The 22,790-nt window shown below is 41.2% G+C and overlaps 1 protein-coding gene across 3 annotated transcripts; it reads right to left on the bottom strand.

The window, feature by feature from the left end:
* On the bottom strand, positions 831–22,710 carry PSMA5 (proteasome subunit alpha 5). Of its 3 annotated transcripts, none has more exons than XM_021088747.1 (9): positions 22,203–22,263; positions 18,375–18,441; positions 12,171–12,297; positions 10,188–10,255; positions 9,169–9,276; positions 8,970–9,028; positions 8,289–8,391; positions 6,929–7,015; positions 831–1,082 (listed from the first exon to the last, which is right to left on the bottom strand). In XM_021088747.1, coding segments are annotated over exons 1-9 (699 nt in total). In that variant the 5' UTR covers positions 22,205–22,263; the 3' UTR covers positions 831–1,004.

The following is a 22,790-nucleotide window of genomic DNA, read 5'->3' as shown; positions in this document are numbered from 1 at the left end:
GGCAGCTACAGCTCCAATTTGACCTCTAGCCCAGGAACTTCCACATGTGGCAGGTGCGGCCCTAAAAAGAAAAAAGGGGGGGAAAAATTGAGTCGATGACTTAAAACCAGAAAAATCTATGTTCAAGTCCCAACAGCTTAATTTTCTGTGTCCATGCTCACACAGCAGGAGATTCTTCATCTGTTAAGTATGACATGGTAAGTAACAGTATCTACTACATATGGCCATTTTTGATTCTTTAAATAATCTCAACCAGTCATATGACAGCTCTAATGGGGGAAGTTCATATATTCCAAAAATCTAATGTAAACTACTTCTGAATTACCCAGTTCCCTTACTGATTTGTAATTGATTGCCAGTGAGGCCAAAATCATGAATTCGATTCTTCTACAGTTCTTCTACAGTTCACGAAAAAAGAAAATCTTGTTCTAAACTGTCTACAAAAGCACAGAACGTACATGGTAGCTGGCTTATCCCAGCTCATTAGTGTTTTGGGGAGGATCTCAAAGCATGGTCAATTAGTAGCATCTCCTTCATATAAGGAAAGCCACAAAAATACCTATTCATTCAAGAGAAACTACAAAACTGAAATGCGTTTACAGTGGTATTAATATCTATACCACATGAAGAGGAGCCAAACTAGCTTGAGTTCATCTGTCAACACAAAGGACACTTCATGACACTTCATGACATAGTTGATTCTGTTGTAGAGCCACTAAAACAATTTCAGAATAGATGCTCTAATAGGATAGGGATATTAATACCATAATCATAACTTTTTGCCCCCAACGTAAGCATTTTATACAAGAGGCTGCATTAGAAGCAAATCGTCTATTAACAAATATTTTAAATGTTTCTTTATTTCAGAACTGTCTTTATGTACAGATATCATAAAAAAATGCACATATACTTGAGATTTCCAAAGAATTGGAGCTGGAAATAAAAGTTAAGGGCAACTAGGAGAACTGAAATTGTCCCCAAGAAATTCTGAGGATCACGCTTCCTTAAATGTCCTTGATAACCTCTTCGAGTTCTTCCTTTGTGAACATGTGGAAATTCTGGCCAGGTTGCACTGTGGCTAGCTGGAAAGAAAACAGAGAAGGGTTAATAGGCTGGGCTCGCTGCCCCTGCTTGCAGCCCTAGCAGCCCTTGCACAGTCAGGAGATGCTGTTGGTGAGGCAGCTGGGCACTAGGAACTTAGGGATCTGCTGTCGAAGGGATATCCTTTCCAGCAGCAGCTTCCTAAAATAGCTCTCTGACTCTCCAATAAAAATTCTTACTGACCAGACTTTCTATTTTGAGGTTAGTGCACCACGTAATAGTTAACCAGATGCCTGGCGTCATTGTCACTTCTTGAAGTTATTTCAACAAGGATCACGAAAGAAGCACCAAATTGGGGTCCGTACTCTTTTCTGTTAAAGATCCCTTTAGAGATATATTAAAAGCGCATTCACCCACTTGCAAGTCAGGCTTGTGTGTGTGACCTTGGGTTAGCTAGCCACCCTGTGCCTCAATTTCCATCAGTAAAATGGGGATAATACCCTCACAGGGTAGCTGTGAGGATTAAATGTGTCAATCCATCCTTAGAATGGTGCCTAGAACACTGCAGTAAGCACCACATAATTAACTATTATTGTTGGGTATTATTTTCTCTAAAATTGTCCATTTGGTAGCTTAACAAGAAAAAGGTTTTTTTTCTTTTTCTTTTTTTAAGAAGGACGGGCCATGAAAAGATCCCATTAACACTGATAATTAGGAAATCAGTTGTGACTGAAGAGATTAGTAATAACTAGCAGTACAGATGATAATCTATTTAAGCAGAAAGAGACCAGAGTCAGAAGATGGTTAGTTTCAAATTTAACCAAACTACAAGGTTTTCCATCATCTCTGCTGACAACACAGTCTCATAATTTGGGGCAATACTGAGGAATAAGTGCCACTTCAGAAGAGCCCCAAACATATTTGTAAAGTAAATGTTAAATAATTTACTGATATCCATACAGACCATGAGTTCTACTCCAAGGAAATTAAAATACATAAATGTTACTACTGCTTTTCTTAAGGATATGAGGACAGAAAGATACAAGGTAAATAAACCAGAGAGGAGTGAGGACCTACAGAATTTCTTGTCAAGTCAGCCTGCGGCTCACAAGCTAGTCCTCCCAAATCACTACAGGTGCTAAAAACCAGAAACTGGGCAAACGGAATTAGAACAGTCCTATAGAACCAGGCTGCAAATCAATGCTAATAGGACTTAAACCAAATTCTGCTTTCAGGAAGGTACTCATCACCAGATGAATAGAAATAACCTCTTGCATTTACATAATGATACATTTATTTACATAATAAGTATGAAAGATACTTTTCTATTTATCTTTACTTTCAAAAACCTCTGTGAAGGAGGTAAAACAGATATTTTCATTCTTTGATTTGATTGATAATTAGGTTCTAAGCATCTGTGTACTAGTTATAGTTGTACGAGGCACTAGAGATCCAAAGATGAAGAAAGTCTCTCTTATTTACTCAGTGTGCTAGAGACCAAAAGCTTTTAAAGCCACGTAAGTGATGTAATAGAGCCAAGGGTAGGTAAAGGCACAAGGGAGTAATCCATGGGGAATCCAGGAAGGCATCAAGGAGAAGCAACCTTTGAGCTGTGTCTCAGAGCACTGCAAGAATGGGTCAAACTGCCCAGGAGCAGACAGCAGACTGAATATGCAGATGCATAAAAGCATGAAACCAAGATGATGTATTTGCAGAGCCGAGTAATTATGAATGCCTAGAGCAGAGGCTGCATATGGGATGAGATGAAATGGAGAGGTAGCAGGAGTTCAGAGCTCATAGAGAGACAGAATATTAAAGTGGTTAGAAGTATAGGACCCCAAATCAGACCTGGTTTCAAATTCTAGCCCCACCATTTACCAGTGCTGTTATTCTGGGCAAGGTCCTACTCTCTCAAAGCCTCAGTTTTGTCCTCTGTAAAATGGAAACAGGAATACCTATCTCATAGGGCTGTTGTGAAGATTAAAAGATAAATTGCATGTAAAATGCTTAGCAAGGCACCTAACAGGCTAAACGTATGACTTAAGTAGCCAATTATTGTAACATGAAAGGAGTTTGGAATTTATCTTGTAGACAGAGTCAGAAAAGACCTTTAAAAGAGAATGATTGAGATTAGATATGCAATTTGGAAAATCCACTTCAGCAGGAGAAATGGAATGAAAAGGAGGAGGGCAAGGCAAGAGGCAGGAAGACTAGTTAGGAAGCCTCTGAAAATACATAAGGCAGGAGAAAAATGAAGGCCTGAACAAAAAAGAAGGCCCTGGGGAGTAGGGATGAAGAGGAGGCGATGTTATGAGAGTTATTTATAAGGAGGCAAAGACACAAATCGTGAAGGCAAAGGAAAGTCAAAGTCTTCCAGGTTCTGCCGTGAGTGACAGGTACTCTGGGGGTGTCATCGACCAGGATTAGATATATGGGAAGAGGAAATGGTTTTCAGGAAAGATAATGAGTTTAGTTTTAGAATTGAGGTGGCTACTTCACAAGAGCTCAAACAATAGCTCTTAGAAATGACTAGGAAATCTGATAAACAGGAGTTAACTTAGCATGGAGCAGTCTCAGGGAAATAACAACAACAAATGGCCATGATCGAGGAATATATGAAAGGTGGGGAAGTGAAGACGACGAATATGGATCCTGCCTGGAAGAGACTTGGTAATAAAGGTTCAAAAAAAGAGTATGGACGGAAAGACAATAAACTGCAACAGGCTCCTGCATCTCAAAATCATCATGCTAAATGAAAGACATGAGACATAAAGAGTACACGCAGTTAGGACCTATTTATAGAAAAATTTAGAACATGCAGAACAAACCCATAGTGACAAAAAGCCGATCAGTGGGAAGGAAGTGACTAGAAAAGGGCATGAAGAAACTTTGAGCAACGACAGACATGTTCTCTGTCTTTACTGTGGTGGCAGACACAGGGGTTATGCATGTCTCAAAATTCACTGAGCTGTAAAAAATACGTGCACATTACAGTGTATACACAATCATACCCCAACAAAGCTGATCTCTCATAAAAAGATACTAGTTGGAAAGAGAGGTTCACGAAGGTGGGCTTTGGTCTTTCTTTCTTTTTTGCTTTTTAGGGCCACACCTGCGGCATATGGAAGTTCCCAGGCTAGGGGTTGAATTGGAACTGCAGCTGGAGCCTATGCCACAGCCACGGCAATGCCAGATCCGAGCTACGGTGTGGGACTCACACCACAGCTCACAGCAATGTCGGATCCTCCTTCACCCACTGAGCAAGGCCAGGGATCGAACCCGAATTCTCATGAATACTAGTTAAGTTCATTACTGCTGAGCCACAAAGGGAACTCCTCATTTTTCTTTTCCTTTCGGCCACATCCTCAGCATGTGGAAGTTCCTGGGCCAGGGAATGAACCCATGCTGCAGCTGCGACCCTCACCATAGCTGCAGCAACGCCAGATCCTTAACCCACTGCATCACACAGGAACTTTTTGTTTGTTTTTCTAAAGAAAGATCCAACTTGGAAAATCTCCCGTTTTGTGGGCAAGGCAGCTGTAGAGGAGAGGCTGGTGATCCAAGGGACAAATGATGGAGCAGAGACCTCGAAGACACTGAGGAGGCTGGGCTCAAGCGCAGCAGCTCCCCAGTGCCTGACCTTCTTAGAATGACCATCAGAATTGCCCAAGGAGATTTCAAAAATACGGATTCCTGATGGACAGCCAGGTTTGGAAACCACGAGATGGAGTCTGGACAAGCGGAAACGCCCCCTTTTAAAAGCGAAGAAAACTCTAGTCAGGGCTTAATGCAGTCAGTGACAGAGCATGGGTGAGACATACTGGATGCTCTCTTCAAAGCAACACTGTAGCTGCACTGAAACTCAATGAGCTACAAAATACTTGCAGTTTTAGTTGAATCAAGCAGGCCTTAGAACTTTCACTGTGAAATTAAAAGAGCTACATGGGAATTACTCTGAGACAGGCTTCGTGGAAAGGCCAAGACTCTGTCTCATTCAGCACCACAGAAAAGCACCCAAGGAACTGACAAGATCCCTCCTAAGGGTCAAGCTGGGGTATCACTGCCTTGGCTGTGCCTCATCGTCTCAGAGAGTGGCACGAAGGGGTAGCATTTTCAAATCTTTGCTAAGAAGATGAAGAAATAACATATTGATAAGTTTCTCCATTTCCATTCCAACCTCCCCTTCTCTCCATTACTGCTCAAGAAGCAAGCCAACTGCCCCCACACCCCCAACTCTTCTTAGATCTTGCCACCTTTAGGCCAGCCCCTTGTCTGGCATCCAATTTTGCCGTTTTCATTGCAGCCTATGGAACCTGGCTCTACTGGTGAGAGATTGACCAACAATACGCTCTAGTACCTCTCCATTCTTCTGCCCATAATCAGCCAGTCCTCTGCCAGAGAATAATCCAAATAAACATTTTCTCTATCTCTTTTCTTTCTTTCTTTTTTTTTTTTAAGGCTGCACCTGCAGCATATGGGAGTTCTCAGGCCAGGGGTTGAACTGGAGCTGTAGCTGCCAGCCTATGCCACAGCCACGGCAACGTAGGATCTGAGCCACATCTCTGACCTACGTAGCACCTTGTGGCAAGACGTGATCCTTAACCCACGGGAGCGAGGCCAGGGATCAAACCTGCATCCTCAAGGACACTATGTCGGGTTCCTAACCCACTGAGCCACAATGCAAACTCCCAAATAACATTTCTCAATCTATGTTGAATAGAGCTAAAAAATATCCCATTAAGTGCTGAATGGTTTAATCACTGACTTGTGATTACAGGCTCAGTTGGCCTTTAAAATTTTTTTAATTAAAATATAATTTACATACACACTATGCCTTCAAGAGTAACAATGATTCTGACTTTTTACAACTTGTTTTGTGACTCCAGCCTCAGCTAGCATTTTAATGTGGCCTAGCAACCCTTTCATTTATCCTATCTTCCCTTTTCCCTATCCATGACTTTTCCAAATATTTCCCAATCTTCTTAATTTCTTTGCTGCATTCATCCACCTCAGCAGAGGATCTAACAATCACCTCCGAACCTACCTTTACTCATTACTACCTCCTTTTATCCCATCTACTCTTAGCATCCTACATAAGGGCCTTCAGGATCTAGTCCATCTTTCCAGTGTCAGCTCTTATTATCTCCTGACCCTACACACATCTTACGCCCCAACACTCAGACAAAACCCTCAAAGTTCCCTTTCATGCACAGTGTTACTCTAGAACTGCTGTCTCCTCTTCCTGGAATACCATTCTCCAAACACCACCTGATCCAGTATGTTTTCCTAGTGCCCCAGTATAAATAATATGTTCCGGTGTCAATCCATCCTTACCACTCTCAAGGAAGTATCAACCCGTGTTATTATCTGAACGTCCTCTATACTACACACCCTACTACTTAAATGGGAACTGGATTTTCTGTGTCTGTTCTGAATCTCTGATGAAACTCTACTTTTCTAAACCAACTCCTTCATTTGTACCATCCTTCTACCTTCTAGAACTTTTCCATCACTATCTGGCTTCTGCTTTTAATTCTTTTAACATTTTTCCATCCACTAGTTTCTTCTTAGACTGTAAAAGTATTTTTCAAGTCTTTCCCCATCTTCAAAAAGACAAAAATCCTTGTCTTTAATGCTGATGCTGCTGACAGTAATTACGTCCTGAGAAAGCAGCATACTCTTGTTTTTGTCCACTTCACATTCCCTTTTATTCTTTAGCTCATCAAATTCTAGTTTCTGCCTTCACCACTTTACCAAAGTTGCTTATTCAAAGGAAAACAACTTCTTAAGAGCTGAGCCTACAAAAATGTGATCATCTTGATCTATTTAATCTACAGCAGAGAGAGCTATGATATCTGAATAAAACACGAAGAAAACAGAAAAATACCTCTATGTTAGTTGCATTCAGTTTCTCCTCCATTACTTGCTTGAGGATTATGAGTGAAGATTTGATGGCTTCTTTCAGTGTCATAGACTTGAAACAAAGACGGTAAGAAGAACAACCATTAATTGTACATAATCCCTCTTCAAAGATTCCCCCTTTATCTCCCTGAAGAAATGATTTAGCAAATATTAATTAAATCAAACATCTCAATAAGTACAGTGCATTACAAGTATCTCCAGAATTCAAGTAAATGGTAAATAAGTAGAGTACATTTATTGAGAGAAAAAAAGTCTTATTTTGAACCACAACAAAACCGTCAACTTTAATATGAAGAAGGGGAAAGGGTTACACTTCTCTAAGTTATCTTCTTTTAATTTAGAAGCAAGATAACACTGGTGATATCCTGTGAATAATAATTCCAAAATGATCTAGAAGGCAGCCAGCCCAATGGTTTAAAAAAATCCGCTTTTTTCTTACCTGGTTTTGTATCTAACTTCCTCAATATGTAAAAGCAATACATACTGTGAGGGGCTAATGTAAGCAAGCATCCTGAGTGAACCATTTGAATGGTAAGTAGGGCAGCCTTCAGCCACTACAATGACTTACCCCCAACCAAGTCTTCCCATCCCACAAAGATCAAAAGTGCCAAATGCCCTCTTGGTTCACGGGCCAGACTAGGAAATATAAACTGCTACATAAAGCTGTGAAGATAGCGGATAAACAAAGTGTGGTACATCTATGCCATGTGTACCACTCATCAATGAAAAGAAACTCTTTTGTTTTTTCAGGGTCGAACTCGCGGCATATGGAGATTCCCAGGCTAGGGGTCCAGTCAGAGCTCAGCTGCCAGCCTACGCCACAGTCACAGCAACGCAGGATCCAAGCTGGATCCTGCAACCTACACCACAGCTCACGGCAACACCAGATCCTCAACCCACTGAGCGAGACCAGGGCTCAAACCCGCAACCTCATGGTTCCTAGTCAGGTTCATTTCTGCTGCGCCACAACGGGAACTCCAAAAAGAAACTGTTGATATGTGCAATAATGTGAGTGGATCTCAAAAACAGTATGTTGAACAAAAAAAGGCAGACACAAAAATACAAACCCTATGATGCTATTTAGAAAAAGAACAGACAAAACTACTCTATAGTGGCAAATGTGGCTGAGAAGGTGGGAGAGATTGACTGGAGAGGAGGCAAGCATTTGGCGGGGGGCGGCGGTGGGGAGGTGTGGAGGCAGGGGGCAGGCAGTGACCAAAGTAATCTTTATTTTGTTTTAGGTGGTGGTTACAAGGCTGCATCCATCATCAGCACACAGAGATAATAATAAAACGATAATAAAAGTTTCGAGAATGCTTAATTACCTTGTGGTAGACTTCTTGCAAGGAGCTCTGGGCACCCTCTGAAGCAGAGCCGATTGCTCGAGCATCACACTGTACAAACGTTCCAGATGGATCCATATGAAACCTGCAAAACCACCAAAAAAGGATTAAAATGCTTAAGAATGGTGGCATTTTACGTAACAAATGTCTCACTAAAAAATATAAATCCTGGGCCCCAACCAGGAAATACCGAGGTAAAGATCCTAAAGACAGTCCATGGCTGGAGAAGCCAGATCTTGTAAGAAATGTTGAAGAAAATGAATAATAACTTCCTCAGGAATTTTGAAGTATATATAAATATACTTTACAGAGAGAGCATATATAAATTTGGCACTTATCTATGTCTATCCAAATGCTATTTGAGGACAGGGATCAATCAATATCCAAAGCAAAGCTCTAAAACACATCTCAACCACAGTAACAAAGTTACTTTTAATTTCTTTCTAAAATTAGCATGGTTCCAATAGGAGACTTCTTCATAAAATCCCCCAATCTGTCTTTGTAAAAAGAGCATAAAATCACCGAACTTTCTAGATTTAGAATCCCTTCATTTTTACAACTCTACAATAATCTACCCAGTTGATTTAAACAACCAGTCCCATCCCAAGTGAAAATAATTCTCCCAAAAAGAAAGCAGGAAAAAAATAGTATAATGGTACTTACAGCTGGGGTCCTTTTTCATCAACTCCTCCAAATAACAGTGCTACTCCGAAGGGACGAGACTAGAATCAAAAAGCAGGGGGTATGTGATAAAGGGCTATGAAGTAGAGCGGTGAGAAGGGCTGGAAAAGATATGTCCTGGGGACAAGCGTCTTAAGTTCCACAGAACAGCAAGAAATCAAGACACACGCATCACACTCACCATGGCACCTGGATCTGCATCCTCTTCTCCAAACTGGAGAGCCAGATTTGACACAGCCTGAGTCACACTCTCTACTGTCATTGTCTCATTGTAGGTGAACCAATGGTTCTACAAGAAGAGCAAAGCATGGTCTACCTTTAATAAGGACATCAAGCCCCCATCTCACTACACACATCCCTGTGGAGTGTGGTTAAAACCTGAAGGCTCAAGCTCTGTGTGTTTTCCATAACACTAAACTCAGATGCTTGGGACTGCCTAAGAGAAAGAGAAATTGTTCTGGAAATAAATTTATACCAAAAGGACTCAAAGCAATGATGGACTAGAGGACTGCTCCCCTGAAAAACAGCCTTAACATCTCAAAGCACCAAGTTTTGTCTTTTCACAAAGTAAAAGTTAACAGCTAAGTGCCACTTTCCCTCGAAAACCCTATCTTATTAGTCTGTGTTTAAATTAAATAACTTATTCTTACATAAGTATCAACAGCAAACTTGCAAATAAGTACAAAAAAATTTGCCAATCAGATTTTTTTTCTTACTACTCTATAGGCAGTAGGAGCTCAGTTTAAAAAAAAAAAAAAAAATCAGTATTTCAAACCAGTATTTATCACCTAGTACATATCATTACTCACCATAGGAGAACCATTACTTGCAAGCCTACCAGCAAAGGCAGTGTCAGGTGGGGGGAGAATTCCTTTAGCTATTTCTACCTCCTGCTATGGTGCTCCCACAAAAAGTCAATTAGGGAACAGAATGCAATGCTTCCTTTATTATAAGGCACATCAAAAAGAAGCAAAGATTGCCAGCACTACTTACTAGGGCTTCCTTAAAGCTACAATACTTGGATGGCTAGACTCCAAGAACTCAGAAAGTTCTAACTAGGGATTCTACCCCAAATCACTCCCAAGAGCTACATCGGATATTAACATAGATACCTATAGGCCAGCTCAGGCAGTTATATCATCATCACTAAACAAGGAACACGAGCATCCTGGTAGAAGGGAGATATGATGCTAATTTTACCTGTGTCTCCACTCTGGCTTTATCAATTAAAGTCTTAGCATCAGCAATTAGCCCACTCATGGCACAACCTGCAATGTAAAAGCAACAGTGACCCAGTAGCCAAATTGTTGTACAACACTTTCATCCACTCAGGAAACACTGAAATTCTAGAGTGAAACCATGACAGCTATTCAGCAATCACACAGCAATATACTCAAGAGAGGAGATGGGAAATTATCTGCACTGAACATAAGTATAATTATATCACACACAAAAAAATCCATAATGACACAGAAGTCCAGCTACCCAGCTATTAAGAGACAGAGAAGAACAGCTAATCAAACATGAATTTCCGCATGTTAATCCTCAAGCATTCCTTCAGCACTCTTTATAGACCATGATACACCTTCAAACTAAGCAAACATGGACACCCCAACAGGACAAATCAGGGAAAAAAATAACCATCTCACTATGCGCTACAGTGGAAGACCCTAGAATAAAATCAAGTTTTTTTCACCTCCTGACCAAACACAAACTAGTTCTTTTAGAGATGGTTCAAGATGCCAAGATTACGGCTGTTAGATTATGACTCAAATCTAAAACTGCAGCCTAGGTCTCACTCTCACGTTTCAGACCTATAAAGTCAAATGACTCCCTTAATATGCACACATGGATATACCACATACTCAACTCATTTCCCTTCTGGACTCCCATCTTCTTCCCTGGCCATGATAACACACTGAATCTCAAATTCTATCAATCAAGATCTGATTAGCCTGTCCGGCATTAGTCCTTACCTCTCCATTTTCTGGCCACTGCCTTTGTTAAAGCCCTCATCATCTCTTTATTTGGACTATTAAAAAATCTCTTACCTGGTCTTCCTGCCTCCAGTCTTAGCCCCCTGCACTCTACCTTCAGCACTACTATTAGAATGGTTTCTCTAAATCCTCATCTGATCACATGACCTCAACGCCACTACCATGGCCACAGGCAACACTAATTATTCCCTTCGTTGCGCCCCTACTGACCATACACTATACGTTCTTCCTTAATACCTACATCAATTAATCGCACTGACTTATTTCCATGTCTACCTCTGTAATTAAACTGTATGCTCCTGGAAAACAAGGGCTCTTTCGCATTCTTCTGTGTCCCAGGTATCTAGCACAAAGTCTGGCACACAGGAGGTTCTCAGTTTGTTGAATGAAGTGACACTGACCTACCTCCAAAAGATACATGACTTGAGATAAAGCAGACACAATGTTCTAATCTTAAAATACTAAATCTCAGTTTCTAGATCTATGATAGAGAAAATGTCATGCTCCCTGAATCACCACTGCATTTGGTTCTGATGCCTTCAAGCAATTAATTATTTTACCAATGTTTCATTATCTAGATGACTAGATAGGTTAAGAAAAAAATGTGGACATAAAATGTCATGCTATGAAAAAGCAGAACTACTCATCGTGCTACAATGATGCCAGAAGCTAAGGCAGGGGAATTTAACAGAGACCCAAAACAAGGAAGAAAGGAAAGGTAGGGAGATAAAGAATACAACCCGAGAAATCTGAAAACAAAGGAGGAGTACTGATCTGGTCAAAGTCTACTGTCTGTACACTCTCTGAACCGCAGTCACTTTGAAGAGCCTTAATTTCTCTTTTCTTAGGGGACACCCTTAGTTTCCCATGCAATCCTCTGCTACAGGTGGCCCCCTAATGTCATGCGGCAATGAAGACTACCCATCCTAGGGACCTGGCCTTCAACCTTTACCTATTTCAATAACCACCATATTTGCCAAGTCTAAATTCGAGGGAGAAAGGAACTTCTGTGAGGGAGTCCTAAAACTGCTTCCCACTCCTGTGTTATGTACAGTGGCCAACTACCCGGAAACGGAAAACGATGGCTGACAAGGAAATAGCATGTGATGAACCGCCCACCCCTGGAACACCAAAGACTAATTCACCCAGGCCAGTTCCTACAGGACAGCTTTCCCCTACTCCTTACCTATGTGAGCATCAATCTCTACAATCTTCTCAATGCTGCTGGGCTCCATGAGCGGAGAGGTAATTCTCTTCTCCACAGCTAGGCACACACCCTCTGATGTCTGGATCCCAATGGCTGTAGAACCAAGCTAAAGAGAAACAGCTTATGGTTATCATGTAGAGGGCAAAAAACAGACTCACATACCCACCAGGACTCTCTGTTTCTTCACATGACAGAAGCCTCAATCTGCCATATCTAGTACACAGAGAGAATACAGAGCACCCTAATAAATGATGTACTCTGCCTGTCAAAGGCAAGAGCACCGATTTACAGAATTTTGTGCTTATAAAGGGGAAGTTCAGTGAGGTCTTGAAAACATTAGGAAAATGATCATCTCTGATGCCAATTTTTTGGAGTGGGGCAGATTCTAAAGTTTAAAACATAGTGGACACGAAAGTAATAAAACTCTAATGCTTTTTTCTGGACCTGGTATCTTTTTACCTCTGCTACCTTGATCTATCCCAAAAGGTGATATCACTCAAATCTAGGTGACCTCTAGAAAAGTAATTTACTGAAAGAAAGAACGAAACAAAGAACTGCCATATGCCGCAGGTTCGGCCAGGAAGGAAGTGAGGGAGAAAAGAAGAAAAGAAAAGAAAAACAAATACCAACAGCAAAAAATATTAACTTAATCTTTCAGGGGCACTAGCCACCTATAATAGAGCTTGGTTTCGTCTCTTCATCTCCATGCCGCCACCCTAGTCACCCAACCCTCTATGTCAGTTTCCTTACCTGAGACATAATGGGGACAACAAGAATAATAATACCCACACATCCAGAAGGTTAAAAACACTAACACATAAAATGCTTAAAATGGTAACTAGCACATAATAAACCAGCAACAATTGCTAGCTATTTTTATTACACACCAAGATTAGTTTAACAACCTTCTGCTTATAGTCTCCCTATCTTCAGTCTCTCTTCCCATGTATCTTTCATGCTATAGCCTGACTGATGTAATAAAATGCTCTTTTCATTATACTTCTCCTTCTCTGAAGAATATCTCCCTACATAGCCTGTAACATAAAATCCAAGTAAGCTTCCAGAGTCCTTAAAACCTAATCCTGGGAGTTCCCGTCATGGCGCAGTGGTTAACGAATCCGACTAGGAACCATGAGGTTGCGGGTTCGGTCCCTGCCCTTGCTCAGTGGGTTAACGATCCGGCATTGCCGTGAGCTGTGGTGTAGGTTGCAGATGCGGCTCGGATCCCACGTTGCTGTGGCTCTGGCATAGGCCGGTGGCTATAGTGGCTATGGCTCCGATTCGACCCCTAGCCTGGGAACCTCCATATGCCGCAGGGGCGGCCCAAGAAATAGCAAAAAGACACACACACAAAAAAACCTAATCCTACTTTTCTCTTTCAACTTCATTATTTATTATTCTTCAACAAAACCCCTCAGGTATGAGCTTCAGTTGTGGCTCAAGCAGTACAAACCTGACTGGTATGCATGAAGATGTGGGTTCGATCCCTGGCCTCGCTCAGTGGGTTAAGGATCTGGTGTTGCCGTGAGCTGTGGTGTAGGCTGCAGACTCAGCTCAGATCTGGAGTTGCTATGGCTGTGGTATAGGCCAGCGGCTACAGCTCCAATTTGACCCCTAGCCTGGGAACCTCCATATGCTGCAGGTGGGGCCCTAAAAAGACAAAAAACAAAAAACCCCAAAAAACAAAAAACCCTCAGCTATTGCCAAACCCATTTTCTTATCTCATCTTATCCCCTCTCCTTGCACCTATGCCTATCCAAATCTCACCCATCATCCTAAAGCCTTCCATGACTTTATGTGCTCTCTCCCCTAAATAATCATTACATTTAGTTAGTTCCACAAAGCAATGACTATGGGTGTGAGCATCAGACACCTAGAAGCTGTTACTGTAAAGCACTGCAAAGAATTTCAGGAATCACTGTGCATAACATGTTTAATATGTCTGCAGCTGAATGATCATGTCTTATATGTATTATTTTTCAAATGTGTAAGGTTGTGTCTTTATTTGGAAGTGTTATTAAATGTATAAACCTGCTTTTTACTGTATGTTTTCTTCATCAATGGTACATGCATAACTACAGGAAATGTGTCAAAGAATTTTATGTGGAAAATAAGTGCTCTTACTCCTGAATACATGCCTTAGCTCTACTCCTTCCCCAAGCCTGACAATAGAAGATTAAAGGCCTTAAGCCAGAGTAGGATAAATCCACAACAAAGAGAATGGGCAAGGACAAGGCAACGAGATTTTAAAGAAAGAGGATGGGTTAGTGATAATTTACTTAGCCGACCTGAGAAACCCAAGTCCTAAGCCATAGTATAGAAAGTCAAGAAACAACCTGATTTACATCAGAGGATCCCCAACAAAGGGAATGGTGGCAACAAGGACCTCTGCAAACAGAAATGGAATAGCTAAACTGGAGAGGGTTAGTTCAATGTTTACTTAAGAAACAGATTTCCAGGAGTTACCATTGTGGCTCAGTGGTTAATGAATCCGACTAGGAACCATGAGGTTGTGGGTTTGATCCCTGGCCTCGCTCAGTGGGTTAAGGATCCGGCATTGCCATGAGCTGTGGTGTAGGTCACCGATGTCACAGATCTGGCGCTGCTGTGGCTCTGGCGTACGCTGGTGGCTACAGCTCCAATTAGATCCCTAGCCTGGGAACCTCCATATGCCAAGGGTGCGGTCCTAGAAAAGACAAAAAAAAAAGAAAAGAAACGGATTTCCAGATCCCTCACCTCATGCTATGGAGCTAGATGGTGCCCCCACTACCATTCCAGCAGAAGAACTTGGAGAGAGCATGACAGAGGTCTTGAGATTGGGAGATGGCGAGCACAGTCAAAGGCAAGAGTGCTACAGTGCAAATAGGGAATTATGTAAAAACTGACATGCTTAATATTAAGAACCCCAGCAGCCTTCTTGCCCTACTCAGCTCTCAGATGTGAGCAGCCTGCAAGCATGAAATGAGATGAGGTAGTTTTCTCCAGAGCAAAGTTTTCAAACTTCCTGACTGAAATCTACATTAAGAAACATATATTATGACCCCAATACACAAACACATACAAATAGATAAATCTAATAGCTACATTATATCAGTAAATACCACAGTACTGATCCACAGTTTGTTAAACAGGCGAATGAGAAGCCACAGACACGGAGGGCCAACTATAGATTACAGGACAATTTTAGACTGCTTAGAGGGTTGGTGCCCTTAACCTCTGCCCTTAACAAGGGTCAATTGTAAAATTTAAAGTCAGAAACCACTGCCAGAGCATTTAATTTGGCACTTAGTTGTCCTCTAATTGTTTTAGGTACAGTATATTGATCTTGAATCTCCAACTAAATAGAGCAGGGAATAGAATTCATACCTCCTTTTTTATTTTATTTAGCAGAATTTTCTCAACCAGGGGCCACTTTACCCCCAGGGGACACTGACAAAGTGGAGACATTTTTGGCTGTCACAACTGGAGAAATGAGTGTTACCGGCATCTAATGGGTAGAGGCCAGGGATGCTGCTAAACATCCTACAATGTACAAGATTGTCCTTCGCAATGAAGAATTACCGGGTCCAAAATGTCAAGTCTCTATAATTGTTCTGTGGAGGAAGGGAAAAAATTCTCAACCTGTTCAATTTAGCCTCCAATTTAAATAGCTTTCTAAGCTTCCACTCCAAAAAAGGGCCAATGTTTTTGAGAAAAGCTATTTTATAAAATATATCAAAATCAAGATAATTTTCTCTTGTACATTACATTTATCTCCAGGTATTTCAAAATTACAATTCTGCCTAGACTGGGTTGGGACTGGGGAGAGGGAGAAGAGAAGAAAGGGAACATTTGAACTGACTACATACTATTTATTTTTATTTTTATTTTCTTGCTTTTTAGGACCACACTTGCAGAATATGGAAATTCCCAGGATAGGGGTGGAATTGGAGCTGCAGCTGCAGGTCTACACCACAGCAATGCTGGAGCCAAGCCACATCTGCGACCTACACCACAGCTCACAACAACGCTGGACCCTCAATCCACTGAGTGAGGCCAGGGATTGAACCTGCATCCTCATGGATACTAGTCCAGTTTGTAACCCACTGAGCCATGACAGGAACACCTATGTACTATTTAGTTAATATAACTCACCAGCATAGTAACCAATGTCCAGATGCTTAGTATAATAATTTTGACACTGTCACAGATTTCCATTCCTTCCCCCAAGAAATCCACTCTAAAAGGTACTTTGCCCACACCTCAGCTGACTATATGTCACCCTTGAGATCCAAACGACACCTCTAAGTGGTAATTTCTACTTGTCAGCCATTTTTAGTCATTTCTCCAGATCCTTTCATCCTACTAAATCCGTATAGTTATCAAATTGCCTTCACATTGGCTACTCCTAAGTTGCCAAGACAACAACAAGGTTGCTTCAATGCCCAAGAGTCTGAATTTTCACACAGGTTAAGCACTACTCCTAGCTACCTCAAACTAGGGCTACAGATCAAATACCATCTTATTATCTCCAAGCAATCTGGAAATTACTAGCACTAAGGGGCTTAAGGAGAACCAGAAAAAAAAAGCAAAAAAAACAAACAATCAAACAAACAAAACAAACCCAGACTCACTCTTGGTTTATACACCTGGATAGAACAATTATCTTAGCTGAGGCTCAAAATAAATGCTACAGCTTGGAGGTGTGATAGTCTAGAACTTCATAGGAACATACGGTTTAAATATAGGGCACACATGATCAGAAATAGGAAACAGGCCCTTTTTGTAGCTAGCTCATCATTTTCTGCCCACTTTCTACACAATGCTTTCACCTTCACTTCTGTGTCTTCAACTAAGAACGGTCTTTGCTCTTTTCCAGATTGTCACACAACCATTTCCCCCAATACACTCTTTCTAGAAGAGGTAATTTAGAGGGAAACACAACAGCTCTCTTCAAACATGTGAGGAATTATCTTATGGAAGAGATTTAAACATTCTGTATGATTCAAGAGCAAAACTGGGGCCAAATGAAGAAAACTTCAGGAAGCTAAACTTTTCATTCAACACAAGGATACATTTCTAAACCATTCTGAACTATTCTGAAAGAGAATGAGCTATCTAGTGAGAAAATATTCTGTCACTAAAACTATAGAAACAGAGGCTGTTTGGGGAGGTAAGGGGTGACTGAAACAGAAAGGGTGGACTAGATCAGTGAGCCTAGTCAGTGATTCTAGTGATTACAAAAATACTGATGCCTGGATCTTGTTATCCTAGACAAACTAATTTATATCTAAATTAGAATTTAGATTATCTATAATCCAACAAATGGGAGATCCCACATAATTAACTCTAAGTATAGATAACTTTTTTTTTTTTTTTGTCTTTTTAGGGCCGCACCTGCGGCATATGGAGGTTCCCAGGCTAGGGGTCTAATGGGCGCTGTTGCCGCCGCCCTACGCCAGAGCCCAGCTGCGTCTGTGACCTACACCACAGCTCACAGCAGTGCTGGATCCTTAACCCACTGAGCAAGGCCAGAGATCCAACCCACAACCTCATGTTTCCTAGTCGGATTGTTCCCGCTGGCCACAATGGCAACTCCGATAACTTACTTTCTAACCAATTTTTTTCTTGCCGCATCCACAGCATATGGAAGTTTCTGGGCCAGGGAGCGAACCCAAGCCTCAGCAGTCAGATCTGCCACAGAGACAACACTAGATCCCCAACTCCCAAAACTAATTTTCCAAACACTGATTTGAACTATTTGATTTTGGTGTTAGATTACAGGACATCTCTTATTCAGTCCCCCAAATGTCTAGTACAAATTCACAACTTTACCAACAAAAATACAGGTGATCAGGTAAATGATTTGTTCATTATGGCAAAATACCTCCATGTGCTAACTCTGGAATTCTATACCCCTCTCTTTAGAGCCAAAAAAGATTATAAACACAAACGTGTCCTTCCTACCCCCCTTAAGGAAAAGCTACTTACATAACTATGAAGCAGTTATTTGTTTAAAAAGTTTTAAAATAGTTGTCAGGAATGGGATTGAAATTGTTATAAGAATGGTTAATTGTGGCTGCTTAAAGGGAGATAAAAAACATTTTCTAAAGGAATAGCTAAAACACATTTATTCCAAATGTTCTGCCAGCAAAGCATTAAGTTGCAATGAAATTCCAAAAATGATCCCACTTGATACTATACCTTGATAGCCTCAATGGCATATTCCACTTGAAATAATCTTCCTTCAGGAGAAAAAGTGTTCACACCCCTATAATTTAAAAAAAAAAAAAAAAAAAAAAGGTAGTAAAATAGAAATAATAAGTGTAGAAAAACTAAATTCAGATTCCTTGACATCTAGCTCAGATGGCTACAAGATATAGCACACGGTCACTATTCTCTTTTGCTCACAACAATCGGTAGCTATTTTTTGGTACATCGACAACTTTTCAAGAGAATGGGACCTATATATAGAATACTTCTGCCCCACTCCTAGAATATCTTCAAACTGATCAAGTGAGAGAAGATGACTTTCTGCCTCAATCCTGACTCAATTTGGAATTTCTCTGGTAAATTCATGCCCCCAAACTATCTGGCAATTCCTAAGAAAAATGCATAGTTCTCCTCATCCTTCTCCCGTTATGTGAATTTGATGTTAATACAATACTTTTTAGTAAAAGCCAGTCACAGGGACATTTCTCTATTGATTTGTATGAATTAATATTGTTATCTAAACAACAGGCTGAGACCTATTAAGTTAGATCTACAGCCGAACCCAGTTAATTCACCCAATACATTACACCAATTATGTGCCAGACTGCTTTTCTCCCTTGAACACTTCCCAACCTTTCCTTGTTCTAGTCTGTTAGAAACCCCTTTGGAGAAGGGGCATCATGGTCTTAGCTATAAAAAGCTTTCAGCACCCAATGGACACTTTAAGACTATTTGAAGGAATGAATGAAAATAGTCATGTTCCTTGGTTTATGGAGTCTGGAGTTTATAACATGCAACATGATATAGAGCAGTGTTTTCAAATTTGTTTTATCAAAAACTCTTTTCTTCAAAAGATATATATAACAGATAAAAGTTTATATAAAACAGATAAAAGTTGGCATTTACTGCATATCTACCTTATGCCTGGCACTAAACCTTTAAATGACTTAACTCACCTACTCCTATGATTAAGACACTATTTCACAGCTGAGGAAGTTGAAACACAGAGAAGCTGAGTAATTTACTCAGCATCACTCAGTATATAAGAGGCAGAGCTGGAACGAGAATTTAGGCAATCTGACGACAGAGACCAAGCTTTCAACTCTCAGGACTCAAAGGAAAATCTCACCATTCCAGCTTCCCATTTTCCCCAGAGGCACTATCTCTAAGGTCACTTAAAAGAAAACGTAGGACTTTAAGGAACAGTTTTTAAAAATCATAGAGAGGTAAGTCAGTGCAGAAGACGAGATTAAAGCCCTGGTTCTGCCATTTTTTACTTTTATTTCTCTCAAATGAAAAAAAAAAAATCTATCCTGCTTCTGTCACCATACAATTAGTACTGAATTGCAGAGACTATGAAAGTACTTTGTAAAGTGCAAAGTACCATGTGAGTATGAATCCAATATTTTCACCCTACTTCAGGAACTTCATCCTGCTGAGGTATTACTATGTCCTCTGCTCTTGGCCCTCTTTCCAAACCTGCCCCAGGTTATTTCATTTATGCCAAGCACCACCTAGGTCCACATCTCTTATTACTAGTTTGCCCTCTTTCCTGATTAATCTAAATGCTTCCTGAGCATTTCTACTTGGATATCTGGGAGCACCAAATACTCATTTTCCAATCCGAAATTTCTTAAATCCAGTCATTGTTGCAAAATCAGCTCCGTCTCCTGCCATTCCTACTTCGTTTTCACTTTAAACACCTCCCATCTCCCAGTTTCCTAAGCTAGAAAGTTCTGAATAATGTGACTCACTCCTCCCCTTCTATATTAACCATGTGCCAAGTCACATCAACTCAAATCAGTCCCTCCCCCATAGTTACGCAACCTTCCCTTCAATGCCCTTATTACCTGTCACCTAACTATTGTAATAGCCTTCTAACTGGTACTGACTCTCTTTGCTCTAATCCAGTCAATTAATCTCTATAAAACACAATTATGACTATATAACTTCTTAAAACACTAATTAATGGTGCACAGATGCCTAAAGAATAAGACCCAAGCTCCTCAACCTCATGTCAAAAGCCATGCAACATCTAGCACCATCCTCATTTCCCCATATTGCCCCCCTATTCCCATATGTGTACATGTGCCAGCAGACTAGAATTTTCTCAAACATGAATGGTGCCTTCCCACTGCCCATCCTCTGTTCATCCTATATCTCTGTCTCAAAACCACAGACCCTCCCTGTCCTTATTTATTAAAATCTTATCTTTTTTTTTAGGGCTGCACCCACGGCATAGGGAAGTTCCCAGGCTAGGGGTCTGATCAGAGTTGTAGCCACCAGCCTACGCCACAGCCACAGCAATGCCAGATCTGAGCTTTGTTTGCAACCTACACCACAGCTCAGGGTAACCCTGGACCCGTAACCCACTAAGTGAGGCCACAGATCAAACCCGAAACCTCAGGGTTCCTAGTCGGATTCAGTTCCGCTGGCCATGATGGGAATTCCTTAAAATCTTACTCTTAAGACTCAATTTAAGCATCAGCAACTTTTGAAGTTTTCTGTAATCCCAATATTGAATACAATCTCTGATCAAAATTCCCAAAGTGTTGATTTGAGTTTCTCTAATGACATGAATACATTTCTAACTTATACTACAGTTACTTTGGCAGAGAGCCCTATAAAAGAGTCTCCCATGTGAGCACAAGGATCGTGATTTTTGTTCTCTGCCGTATGTACGACCAGCAACTAGAACAGTGCCTTGTACATGGCAAGCATTCAAGTACATTAACTATGTGAATAAAAAAGTACTGTATTTTAGACATTCTTGGGAAGATACAAATAAGGATAACACAAAACAGTTAATGAAGATATTAAGTAAATGATTACAGAAATCTTAATAAAGGCTTGCTGATAAGGACAACGATTTCCATCATACATGGCCTAATTCAAAATTGTATCACCCAAAGATGATTCTCTTCAATGCTCTGGAAGCTAAATACTGACTTAAAAAGTCATTTTATAAGACAGTAGGAAAACATCAGTTTTACTTCACATATATCTTCTATGAGTCAGTAAAAAGATTTTTGAAAAGTGGTAGTTTTAAGTGATAACCACCACTCCCACCCCCCCAACCCTGACATATGGAAGTTATCACGCCAGGGATCAAACCCACACCACAGCAGTAGCCAGGGCCACAGTATTAACAACGCTGGGTCCTTAGCTCGCTGAGCCACCAGGGAACTCCATGATAAAACTTTTGATAGATTCAATATATACTTGAAAAGAAATGCAGCTTCTCAAGCCATGTAGTATAAAGAAAACATCTGCTTTTCCTGGCTTTAAAATTCAAAAAAGCTTAATAGCTACCTGAAACTTAACTGACCAAAACAGAAACTGAAAGTTAAAAAGTATGCTGTAGGCATAAGTATGTACAAGTTAATATTACTTAACATTTCTAAGCTCTGAAAGGCTTTTTTAAAATAAATACAACAATCTCATAGTTTTGGTTTCAAAAACTGATTTGGTCTCAACATACACTTAAAGTAACTCGCTACACTGTTCAACCAGTCAGAAAAGCCTAGGGCTAGCTGAATCAGCACGGTGACAAAACTCTTAAGAATCATTCTAAATACCAGTTCCCATAAAATGAGAATCCTGACATCACATCTGGGCAAAGTTGAGACTGTCTTCGCGCTTTTGCAGAAACTACACAACACAGCACGCCCTTCTACACCTCGATCAAAGGAATGGCTGCTCTATTCCCACTACCAAGAAACAGGAAACGAGGTGGTCCTCCTAGAAGGAAAAAGAAGCTGAAACTAACAAACCCATTAAGTGATCTCTAACTGTTTTTCTTCCAGGCAGCACATTTACATTTTAAAAAGGCAGTCCCGCTCAGCACGAAAAGATGGACGGAAGTAGGGTGACTCCTGTTCTTCCCCGGGTTAAAGGTCGGAGTCACGGCCCCTCAAGCCTTCTTTCCCCAAGAACAAAGCGGAGTTTCTCGCTTCCGTGCCGACTCAGGACCCAGCAGTGACTCAGCGGTAGGACATGCGCGGCCCAAAACCGCAAGTTTAGCCTCGAGAATCACAGCGAGAGGCTGGGGAGGCCAAGAGATCCTCAGGCCCCGCCAGACTTGGGTTCCTGGGGAGCCCCCATGACACGGCAGAACCCAAGCCCAGACCGGGCCCTGGGCCCGCCCACCCGTAACCCCGATCCGACGTCCCACAACCACACAGACCTGTCGTACTCAGACCGGGTAAGAAACATGGTAACGGCAGGACAAAGCGACAGCGGCTACGCGGGGATTCTAAGGGCCAACACGAGTCCACCGGCACCCAGATCACCCACACCGCCACACCACTGAGGTCCCGCTCCCAACTGCGCGTGCGCCGGCGACCCCTTAAGCCCGCCCTCCTGCGTCAGCCTCCTATTGGTTGGTCGGAGTTCCCGCCGAGGTGA

The sequence above is a fragment of the Sus scrofa genome, chromosome 4, assembly GCF_000003025.6.
Source record: "Sus scrofa isolate TJ Tabasco breed Duroc chromosome 4, Sscrofa11.1, whole genome shotgun sequence".
NCBI classification, from domain to species: domain Eukaryota; kingdom Metazoa; phylum Chordata; class Mammalia; order Artiodactyla; family Suidae; genus Sus; species Sus scrofa.
This window is presented reverse-complemented; position numbering and strand designations above follow the sequence as displayed.

Excerpts from the sequence above, each read along its gene's own strand:
- PSMA5 (XM_021088747.1), bottom strand. Across the intron at positions 8,392-8,969 it reads GATGAAAAAGGACCCCAGCT|GTTTCATATGGATCCATCTG; the intron begins GTAAGTACCATT and ends GTGGTTTTGCAG. Across the intron at positions 7,016-8,288 it reads TGCAAGAAGTCTACCACAAG|TCTATGACACTGAAAGAAGC; the intron begins GTAATTAAGCAT and ends CTTTGTTTCAAG.